Source organism: Cydia amplana, chromosome 27 (genome assembly GCF_948474715.1).
Source record: "Cydia amplana chromosome 27, ilCydAmpl1.1, whole genome shotgun sequence".
Taxonomy (NCBI): domain Eukaryota; kingdom Metazoa; phylum Arthropoda; class Insecta; order Lepidoptera; family Tortricidae; genus Cydia; species Cydia amplana.
In genome coordinates this window covers 885,891-897,616 of record NC_086095.1, presented here as the reverse complement: position 1 = coordinate 897,616, position 11,726 = coordinate 885,891, and the positions used below count along the sequence as shown (strand labels likewise).

At 41.0% G+C, this 11,726-nt stretch overlaps 1 protein-coding gene across 1 annotated transcript; it reads left to right on the top strand.

The window, feature by feature from the left end:
- Positions 1-2,836: 2,836 nt before the first annotated feature.
- Positions 2,837-11,500, top strand: LOC134660384 (carcinine transporter-like). Its single transcript, XM_063516117.1, has 11 exons — positions 2,837-3,041; positions 3,302-3,485; positions 3,618-3,747; positions 5,264-5,392; positions 6,468-6,660; positions 7,325-7,430; positions 8,295-8,542; positions 8,713-8,792; positions 9,073-9,248; positions 10,258-10,430; positions 11,449-11,500. Exons 1-11 carry the CDS (start codon positions 2,920-2,922, stop codon positions 11,498-11,500), a joined length of 1,593 nt encoding a protein of 530 aa, XP_063372187.1. The 5' UTR covers positions 2,837-2,919.
- The last annotated feature ends 226 nt before the right edge of the window (positions 11,501-11,726 follow it).

Sequence of the window (11,726 nt, the reverse complement as noted above, 5' to 3'; positions counted from 1 at the left end):
GCACTGTGCAAATATTACACCAGTTTTAAGCCTCACATGTCGTCGCCTGCGCTCATTCCACGTGTAGTCTTTTAGTGTCTAATTGTACCTATTGTATCAAATAACTTGTAGACATTTTAAGATAAGTGTTTTTTTATCAGACAGTTATTAGATCGGTAAGTTAATCAAAACAAAAATTGGTAATTTAAAGGGGCTACCTGCGGTTGTCATCAAGTTTTGAATCGTATCTCCTACATTTGCACTACATTTGACTAATAGATATATAAGACAAACAGCTATCCATTCTTCAATCTTTTATCTCCATTTATGTCTACCGGTTTTTGAAAGAAATGAATACTTATTTTTTTACGATTTTTTCTATTGTCTAAAAAAACACTTTTCGTAACTAGATTGATAAATCTTCATATATTTGGGTTCGTCTTTGACGTCGCGAAAAACGTGTTTAGCTTTTAATTTTAAACTAATTAATACAAAAAGTTATGGCCAGAAAACCAGTTTTTTTGGCCTACAATTGTTCAACTTTGATGCCAAATATATCGAACACTATGAACTTTGAAGTAGATGATAAGCTACTAGGTATATTGCGTCATTAGAAAAAGGGATTCAGATTAAAGGTGTGGCGGAGCCCCTTAAATTCATTTACGTCACCCTAGGCCCTAGGCTACGCAAGGAGAAAAACCCACTTACGGGCCTAGGTAAGACGTAAAACTTTAGACAAACCACGGGCGGTAATTCGTAAATTTAGAAAAATTTACAGTTAGCGCTAACACACTAGTTTTCTCTCCTGTGGGCAATAGTTAACAGCTTGTGGGCATGTAAGTAATGATTTTATCATAGTTCTCTAAATAAAAGGAGGACCTTTTCACGTGGATAAGGGTTAAATAAGAAAATTAACCTTTATAGCCCTTAACTCTTGTGTATGTCTACAGGAAAGACGATAACACAGTAATCTGTTTGACCCACCAATAAATATACAATAAATAAATTATTACTTACTTACTAAAGCCCCAGATCGCATATTTATGGTCTTCACCTTCGGTTCAGGCCACAAACACCTGCGTTCTGGAGCATTCACGAATTCACCTCCCTAGGTATGTAATGTACCTACTATTGTTTCATTTAATGTACATATTATTGTACCGCAATACTAGATATCATAACAACTCTAACATTTCAGAAGAAAAAGTTAATTAGGTAGCACTACTTTTGAGGTTAGAAAAATTCTAATGTAAAAAAACGGGATAAACTTAAAAAAAGGGTTTTCTTTTCAGATATAATTTTACATTAGTCTCCGAAGTCAGGAAAGACGTCGCAAAAAGTGTCTTTGAAGAGTAAAGTCGAGTACGAGAATGGAATCACATGAGAAGGTGGCCACCCTGGACATGGCTGGTAAGTATAATATTTAAAACCTTCGCGTTTTGAACACATATTAACTCACATTTATTTACTTATCGCCAACTTGGGAACCAGTGATACAGAAGTTAAAGCCAAAGGATCTATCTTCGGACGTGTGCGTGGATATTGTGAGTGTTGCGTGTCGGACTATTGACAATAATTAACATTATGTGTAGTGGGTGGTTTGAAAATGTGATGTCTACCCCAAACTTTTTCATACACTTTTCGTCGGGTAGTTGCACAAATCTCTGTTTTGACATTTTGCTGAGACTTTAGTTGGCCGCGACCATGACCAGTGAAACCTGTGTCGAAACGTCGGTATATAAAGGTAATTGAATAAATTTCGCGTTAGACCCGTCTATAAATGTGAGTTAATATGGCTGGTAAGTGTTTTATATAGTTTTATGTTATACTAGCGACCCGCCCCAACTTCGCACGGGTTAACAAATTATACATATTCCTCTTGAATCACTCTATCTATCTATTTAAAAAAATCGCATAAAAATTCGTTGCGTAGTTTTAAAGATACGTAGGGACAGAGAGCGGGAAGCGACTTTGTTTTATACTATGTTTTAACCTAGTGATAGTGATTTACAAACATAAGAATATGAAAGCAGAAATAATACCTACTAAATTCAATGACTTAATCTAAAAATATCTATCTATATAAATTACATTACTTAGAGCGTTTTTACATTGTCCGATCCTATGTTTTTCTGTTTTCATTTAAGAAATCTAAATTAAATTAAATTTGATAAATAAAAACAACAAGAAACGTCTGCAAAGTTGCAAACGATGCTAGAGTCAGACCGAGAAAAGTCTGCAGCGATTTTGATAGCCCACGCAGAGCAAGTGTCATTTTAAACGTCAAACTTCTATGAATTTATGACGTGTAAATAACACTTGCACTGCGTGGGCTACCAAAATCGCTGCAGACTTTTCTTGGTCTAACTCTATGAAGCGAGAAGCCGTGCGTTCAAGTCTCACCCAACCCAAGGCAGTAATTTTCCCACTTTTAAATTAATTCTAAGCTTGGTCTTAGAAATCGGACAGTAGGTACATGACATGATCTATCTTAGACCAGGCCCCGTAGAGAACATGCCAATCGCTATCGCTCCGTAGCGAACGAAACGCAACTGTCTCTGTCACACTAATATGGAAGAGTGATAGAGAGACACAAAGCGATTCGATGGCGAAGCGATAGCTATCGTCACCTTGGATAGGCTGCCAGGCGTGGCTCACTCCGCGATTTCGTCGCGTCGCAACAAGTACCTAAAATTATATCCGTCCCACACCAATTTTGGTGGCTAGCCATAAGCCGCGCCTGGCGCTTGCGCCACCTAGCGGCCATATCTGTCCTAATCGTATCAGACGCGTTTTGTTAGAGAGTGAATCTTCTGTACCTAGTATAGGTACTATTATTTATTCTGTGCTTTTACAGAACCCAAGAAGCAAGTAAAAGACTTCGATGACCTGTTACCCCTGGTCGGTGAATTCGGCTGGTACCAGCGTCTGCTGTTCCTCATGATGATACCCTACGCGTTCTACTTCGCGTTTGTGTATTTCGGTCAGATATTTATGACGCTGGTGCCTGAGCAGCATTGGTGCTACGTTGAGGAGCTGCGGAACTTGACTGTGGAACAAAGGTAAATTAATTTTCATTTTTCATGCTCTGAAAGAGGGTCATTGTTGTTGTAAAAGGTGTGCAGAAAGTGATACGTTTCGCATTTCACTTTCCAAGTACGATATTTTTTATTTTTTAAGATAAACAATTGAAAGTTGGTTTTAAATGGATTTGTTATACAATTTCGATTCTGATTTTTAACTCCCCATTCCATAAATAACGATACTTTTGCCTAAATTGTTGATTGAAAGTACCCTTGTAAAACAAATAACTATTTCGCAGACGACATCTTTCCATTCCTCTTATTGACGGCAAATACCACAAATGCCAAGTGTACGACGCGGACTGGACGAGAGTTATACAAGATGGCGTCTCGGAGGCCGACACAAAATGGCCGACCAAGAAATGCGAAAAGCAATGGGAATACAATTTCACTGATGTACCCTATGAGACTATTGCCACGCAGGTAGATTAATTCATTTTTAGATATTTTATTTGGAATAAAATTTGCTACTCTAATATTTAAAACTTTCGCGTTTCAGCAGATTTGCTGAATAAATGTTTAATTTCTTTAATGCTTACTCTTTCTGTCGTTCAGCTGAACTGGGTGTGTGACGAGGACAACAATGCGGCTACAGCTCAGTCCATCTTCTTCTGCGGAGCGATTGTTGGGGGTCTGCTTTTCGGATGGATCGCTGACAAGTATGGAAGAGTTCCGGCTTTAGTCGGTCAGTACCTTAAAACCCTAAAACTTTTGGACGGTAGAGTCTGAGCGGAAACAGAAGAGTCGTGGAATGTATGGGGCCATTGGGAATATACAGTGTGGAAAGATAAGTCGGGCCCTGGAGGGAAACTACCTTAAATCCTCAAGCTGGCTCATTTTACTTAAAGGAGACATTCCTTTATTTTTAAAAAGAAACAAAACTGCAGTCAAATATTTTCTAAAACTCGCTTGCGTCGCCCGGGACTCGAACCGACTAAAAATTCCAAAAAATAAAAACTCGCAATTTTATTCTACTAGTCGATACAGTTAATGTTAATGATAACATTTCTCCAAGAAACATTAGGTCTTAAACTCGTCTGTCGTACAAAATATCCATAAAATGTAATATTTAGTACTCAAGATTTTTTTAGACAAGCCAATTTGAAGAAAAAAAAGAAAAATATTTTGAATGCAGTTTTGTTTCTTTTTAAAAATAAAGGAATGTCTCCATTAAGTAAAATGAGCCAGATTAAGGATTTAAGGTAGTTTCCCTCCAGGGCCCGACTTATCTTTCCACACTGTATATTGGGTGGAATGTATTGACATTCCGCGACTCTTCTCTGTCCGAGCAGACTCTATAGAAAGATATAGTCTCCATGGCTAAAAGTGCTAAAACCTTAATTTGAGGGACAAATTGACAGCTCTGCGTCGATGATGCGAAAGAGGTGCGCCTCACACGTCGCCTGCGCGGCAGCCCTAACAGCATTCTGAGCGTGTTTGTGGCAAACCATGGCACATTTACTGGCGTGCCCCGCATGGCCACATCACTGCCCGGAGCTGGATATGAAGGACGCGGCAGCCAGGGCTGTCAACACCGCTGCCACCAGGCATCCATCGTATGAAAAAAGCGGCCAAGTGCGAGTCGGACTCGCCCATGAAGGGTTCCGTATTCAGGGGATTTATGACGTATTAAAAAAACCGGCCAAGTGCGAGTCGGACTCGGGCACGGAGGGTTCCGCACCATCAACAAAAAACAAGCAAAAAACGGTCACCCATCCAAGTACTGACCCCGCCCGACGTTGCTTAACTTCGGTCAAAAATCACGTTCGTTGTATGGGAGCCCCACTTAAATCTTTATTTTATTCTGTTTTTAATATTTGTTGTTATAGCGGCAACAGAAATACATCATCTGTGAAAATTTCAACTGTCTAGCTATCACGGTTCGTGAGATACAGCCTGGTGACAGACGGACGGACGGACGGACAGCGGAGTCTTAGTAATAGGGTCCCGTTTTTACCCTTTGGGTACGGAACCCTAAAAAGGAACCTTGACACGAAAAGAAGAAGAAGAAGCGTGTTTATGGAGCACGTAAATGGCCCCATGCTAGCCTTGCTCAATCGCTGGCAGAGACTGTATGACATGCTACATTTAGTTTTAGTTTTATCTATCTTTTTGTCCTAGTAATAAGGTAAGATTCCATTGTAAACTAACCATGTATGGACTTTCAGTCTGAATTTAATGATTATAATTTTTAATTTCAGGTACAAACATGGTCGGTTTCATAGCCGGCGTTGGAACAGCGTTCACCAACACTTTCTGGTCGTTCTGCCTGTGCCGGTTCCTGGTCGGCCTGGCTTATGACAACTGCTTCATGGTCATGTATATCGTCGGTAAGTTCAGCATCACTAGGTACTTATTGGTAACTGGTAGAACAGCATTCACCAACTCTTTCTGGTAGTTCTGCCTGTGCCGGTTCCTGGTCGGTCTGGCTTATGACAACTGCTTTATGGTCATGTATATCGTCGGTAAGTCACCATCAGTAGCGTAGCTTGAATTAATGCCGTCTAATCTAGCCGTGGGCGAAGGCGGCTACGAGGTCTTTTTAGGGTTCCGTACCCAAAGGGTAAAAACGGGACCCTATTACTAAGACTCCGCTGTCCGTCCGTCCGTCCGTCTGTCCGTCTGTCACCAGGCTGTATCTCACGAACCGTGATAGCTAGACAGTTGAAATTTTCACAGATGATGTATTTCTGTTGCCGCTATAACAACAAATACTAAAAACAGAATAAAATAAAGATATAAGTGAGGCTCCCATACAACAAACGTGGTCAGTACTTGGATGGGTGACCGTTTTTTTGCTTGTTTTGCTCTACCTATTTTTTGTTGATGGTGCGGAACCCTCCGTGCGCGAGTCCGACTCGCACTTGGCCGGTTTTTTCTTTCAATGTGTGCGCAGAGGCACTGAATAAAAATAGTACTAGGTACAGAAGGTTCACTCTCTAACAAAACGCGTCTATTAGGACAGATGTGACCGCAAGGTGGCGCAAGCGCAGGCGTCCGTTCCGTAGCCGTTGCGCGGCAACCACTACTGCTAAACACCAAAAATGGTGTGGGCCACATGTACCTACTTGTAGCGACGCGATGAAATCGCGGTGTGAGCCACGCCTGGCAGAGGCAAAATCTTTCCTTAGGAATTTAGGATCAGCCAGCACAGTTTTTGAAAACTGAACTGGTACCTAACTTCATGGATTCGAAACCTGATCAAACTAAATCCTGGTTTTTGTGCTCATCACAAATATTTGTTCCTGTATTTAAGTATTTATATAATTATAATTATGTATTATATATATCGTCGTCTAGACAACACAAGTCTTATTGAGCTTACTATGGGACTCCGGACTAGGTCGATTTATATAAAATAATAAAATTGTCCAATAATATTTATTTTTTCATTTCTTGTTCCAGTGATAGAGTACGTGGGGCTAAAATGGCGCACATTCGTCGCCAACATGTCCATCGCTGTCTACTTCACATTCGCAGCCTGTCTGCTACCCTGGATAGCCTTAGGAGTGGCCGACTGGCGCGTGTATACCCTGGTCATAAGCGTGCCTTTAGTGCTGGCTGTGTTCACACCCTGCTTGGTACCGGAGAGCGCCAGGTACCTGATGTACTCTTTAGCGTAACCACAGACAACATATAAACAATTAGGTACTTTATGGTGTAACCTTCCATAGCAGTCTATTTCACATTCGATTCGCGGCCTGCCTGCTTCCTTGGATAGCTCTAGGACTGGCCACTGACGCGTGTATACCCTTTGCCTTTGGCGATGGCTGTTTTCACACCCTTCTTAGTGCCAGAGAGCGCCAGGTATTAATCTGATGTACTCTTCATACATACATACATACATATAATCACGCCTATTTCTTGGAGCGGTAGGCAGAGACCACGGATTTCCATTTGTTACAATCCTGACATACCTCTTTCGCTTCCGTTACTTTCATAATATTCCTCATACACGCTCGCCGGTTTAGGGTGCTCTTGACCTGGCCTTTCTTCAGGATTTCCCCGATCTGACCAGAGAAAGTCCGCCGAGAGCTCCCTCCCTACTTCTCCCTTATACACTCTCTTTGTCAACCTTCTTTCGCTCATTCTTTCTACGTGTCCAAACCATCTCAACATACCTTTCTCAATTTTTGTCACTACATCTTCGTTCAGTCCACACTTTTCCCTTATCACACTGTTCCTAATTCTATCTTGTAATCTCACACCACACACACTTCTCAACGCTCTCATTTCCACTTATCTGTTATTATCTATTTCAGATGGTTAATATCTCAAGGCCGTATAGAAGAGTCGATCAAGATACTGCAGAAGTGCGGAAAAGTCAATGGGAAGAAGTTACCAGACGAGATAATAAAGGAGTTCAGGGTTAGTTTGTTTAACTCTTAAAAAATATCATTATTTTCATAACTGAAACACTTTTATATTATTCAAAAAAAACTCGGTGTGCTCAATAAAGCGAGGCGATACTTTACTCCGGGGCAAAGACTGCTGCTTTATAAATCGCAAGTCAGACCCCATATGGAGTACTGCTGTCACCTTTGGGCAGGAGCACCTGGATGCCAGCTTGGACCCTTCGACTCAATCCAAAGGCGCGCTGTACGAATCGTCGATGATCCCAAACTCACAAGCGGTATCGAACCATTAAGTCTGAGGAGAGACCTTGCCTCCTTATGTGTGTTCTACCGCTTGTACAATGGGCTGTGCTCTGAAGAATTGTTTGACATGATGCCAACGGCAACTTTCTATCACCGCACCGCTCGCCATCGGCAGGGTGTTCATCCACACACCCTAGAACCTAAATGGTCGCGTACTGTGCGGTTTAAGAGGAATTTCCTCCCGCGGACGCTCCGGCTGTGGAATGCTCCCTTCCGAGGTTTTCCCGAGGGTCTACGGTATGGGGTTCTTCAAAAAAGGAGTGTACTTTTAAAAAAAGGTCGGCAACGCGCATGTAACACCTCTGGAGTTGCAGGTGTCCATAGGCTACGGTGACTTGCTTACCATCAGGCGGCCCGTATGCTTGTTTGCCACCTATGTGGTATAAAAAAAAATCACTCCTTCTTCTATCTTGTCCATAATGTCAGGGTCGTCGTTGACTCAAGTGAAATGAATTCATTTAAAGTGTGGTGTGAAGTAATTTATTGTGAAATTCCCGTTAAAACTGACCAGTGTTCATTGATCTTGAGTCTAATAAAATCATACGATAAATATTCTGGACTCTTCTTATTCCAGGAGACCGCAGCAGAACTCGCAAAATCCGAACAGGAGACCAAGAACTATTCCGCCCTGGACCTCTTCAAGACCCCCCGTTTGCGGAAGCACAGCGTCCTGCTGGTGCTGATCTGGTGTACCACGGCCATGGTCTTCGATGGTCATGTCAGGAACGTGGGATCTCTGGGACTAGATATGTTCCTGACGTTCACGGTCGCTACTGCCACTGAGTTCCCTGCTGATGTTTTGCTAATTTCCATACTAGATATGTAAGTGGGTAAATCAACTTTTTTAGGGTTCCGTACCTCAAAAAATGGAACCCTTATAGGATCACTCGTGCGTCTGTCTGTCTGTCCGTCCATTCCCTCTCCTTGTGCGATACATGTGCGAATTTCCTGTGTTTCGCACTTGTATCGTAATATACTATTGTTGGTTTCAGACTGGGCCGCCGTTGGCTTGCCTTCGGTTCCATGGTGATCAGTGGAATCTTCAGTTTCCTGGCCACAACTGTAGCTCAAGGTAAATTAAAAGTTAAAACATCACCTTCACATTACAATGTATATTAGTTTGTCAAAAGAGCTCAAGAGCTCTACATTTTAAGATTTCTCATTTTAAATAAAATTACTAACAGTTTTGAATGATTCACGGTTAGTTTCACTAGACTTAATATCGACCGGGATATAAATTAACCGTAGTATCCCGGTCAAAATAAGTCTAAAAAAATTGACTAGACAGTCATGTTCTTTCCGTGTACCCTTCATTTGTGTTAAAACCGCTGGTTTACTTACAATTTCCGCAGGCATACCATCGGCGTCCCTAGCCATCGTGGGCCGCTTCGCCGTGAATATCTCTTACAATATCGGCATGCAGTACGCTGCTGAGTTATTACCCACAGTGGTGAGAGCCCAGGGCTTGGCTCTCATCCATATAGCTGGATATGTTGCTACTATACTGGTTCCATACATTGTGTATATGGTAAGTACCTACCGTAGTGAGTGTACCATAGAAGTGAGTGATCGTGTACACATCGTACAGAGCTTATAATAATTATATGTATGTGTTAAGATAAGTAACTGTACATTATTATAGGGTATTTGACTACTAGTCAAATGTTTCTTTTTTCGAACTCTCAAAACTATTTTGCTACTATGGAATTTATATGAAACACTAGCATGTGACGTCACAATCAAATAACCTACCTTTATAATTTGATACGGGTATTAAAATAGAAATTGTGTCTAAACATAACTGCTGTCTCGTATCTCTATTAATCTTCTGGTGCTTTATTTCATGCACAGTGTAAAATAATTTATTTTAAATACTGTCAATTAATAGTTATTTGTTTTACAAGGGGGCAAAGTTGTTGTTTAAAACCGCTCGTGCTAATATTGATACCCGAGCAAGCAAAAGATTTCAAAATTGAACCAGTAGCGTAGCGAGTGGTTCGAAAAATGGAATCTTGGTTTCAAAACACAAGGGTTAAACAAAATTTGCCCCCGAGTGAAACACAAAATTTTTCACCACACCAACCCGAAGCAAATATTAAATGTAAAATATCAAACAAAATCAAACCAAATCAAATTCAAATGAATGTTATTAAATATTTATCATCCAAAATCATCATTTAAAAGACAATTCTACCAGCAAACATAAGAAAACAACTCAATATTTGCATTTGATTACTTTGCCTCACATGTGAATTACTGATAGCATAGTGCAACTTTGCTATCCGTTTTTGAAGTGCAAAGTAAGCCTTTCCGAGATGGTGTGGTGAAAAAGTATTAGGCATGAAAATACGAAAGTGTGATTTTTTTTTAAAACACGTGAAAGTACAGTCGCCATCAGATATATCGGAGCGGCTAAGGTGCTCAAATAATATCTGTACACGCCTCTATTGTCAAGGCGATACATATTTAGATATTTATGAGCACCTCGATACCTCCGATATACCTGATGGCGAATGTACACCGATCTCATGTTACAGGCAACCATAGCCGTCGAGATCCCCCTCCTGATCCTGGGCGCCCTGGGCCTCCTGGGCGGGACCCTGTGCCTGTTCCTGCCCGAGTCTATGGGCAAGGCCATGCCGCAGACCATACAGGATGGCGAGGACTATGGTCGCGAGCAGAGGTTCTGGGAGTTCCCTTGCTGCGGAAGGTGAGGGTTGTATTGTTACCAGCTTTTATATGTCCACTATGCGGTTCTGCGGGTCGAAGGCGCGTCGTGTTTGCGAACCTAGGACGCATCCTCAAACGGCATATTGTGGGATACGCCGGTGTAGGTTTAGTGGGTACACTCTTCCCCTCTTTCTCAATGGAAAGAGCCGGGAGGTGACAATCTCACATACGTATACGTATGTGTGTGTCCGTTTGCTTCTCAATGGAAAGAGCCGGGAGGTGAGAGTCTCACATACGTGTCTATGAGTGTGTACATATGCTAGTTTAACATATGGACGCGCGCGGCCACTCAGTATGATGCACCCGCGTTGTACAGATGTAGTGTATAATTGTTTTCCATCGTATTTTCTCGGAGACGTTCGTATTTGTCATGCTACCGTAAAATGGGGTGAGTAGGTTTCGCGGGGAGAGGTGGGTTATGAATGGGGAGAGAAGGTTTGAGAGGGGGGTGAGAAGGGATTTTAAAATATAATGTATTCCAATTTAAAATGGAGCTATAGTAATACGCATAATAAAAAAAAATCGATCCAACATTCTTCCAAAATCACCTTTGTATGAAAAGCCCTCTCACCCCAAATACGAGGCACTACGGGGTGAGGTGGGTTTTCCTCTTTATCGTCAAAGTTATGAAATGGAACTACCCAAAATAAGATAAAAACTAAAATACAAACGTCCGGAACACTTATTATATACACCATTCAGTTTGCATATGTAGAAATAAAATGTTATCGAGGTTTGAATGTCAGTTTTGCGCCTACTCACCCCATTTTACGGTACTTCAGCCAACCTCAGTACCTAAGTACTTTTTGTACTGAGGCTGACTGAAATAACGACTAAAGACGCGTTCGTACGTTTCCGTAAAAATACGATAAAAAACAATTAATGCACTACGAGGTTGAAAGAAAAGTACAGTCGGTGATATAAGCTTGTATACAAAATGATTTTTTCACAAATATACTGATCTTACCCCTAATAATCATATTATTTTTTGTTTACAGGAAAAATCTATCAAATAAAGAAGACGTTGAGACGATTGAGAAGATTAAATAAGCCAAGAATGCAATCAGTATTATAAATAAGACAGTAATATTACGATACAAGTGCGAAAAGTAGGAAATTCACAAGTGGGGAAATATTAAATCGACACGAATTTTATACTATATTTTCACAATTTTCTATGTAGATCTAGACTATAATACTGGGAGACCTAATTTCTTTGGATTAAGGTTCATTAAATTGTAAAAACTGTTTATACAATGGGACAGTTGATACAAAG

What these genes read in the sequence shown, in the direction of transcription:
- LOC134660384 (XM_063516117.1), top strand. Translation starts at nt 2,920, where the DNA reads ATGATGATACCCTACGCGTTCTACTTCGCGTTTGTGTATTTCGGTCAG. An exon ending in TTCCATACATTGTGTATATG is followed by an intron (nt 9,249 to 10,257) that starts GTAAGTACCTAC and finishes CTCATGTTACAG; the next exon opens with GCAACCATAGCCGTCGAGAT. An exon ending in GAGTTCCCTTGCTGCGGAAG is followed by an intron (nt 10,431 to 11,448) that starts GTGAGGGTTGTA and finishes TTTTGTTTACAG; the next exon opens with GAAAAATCTATCAAATAAAG.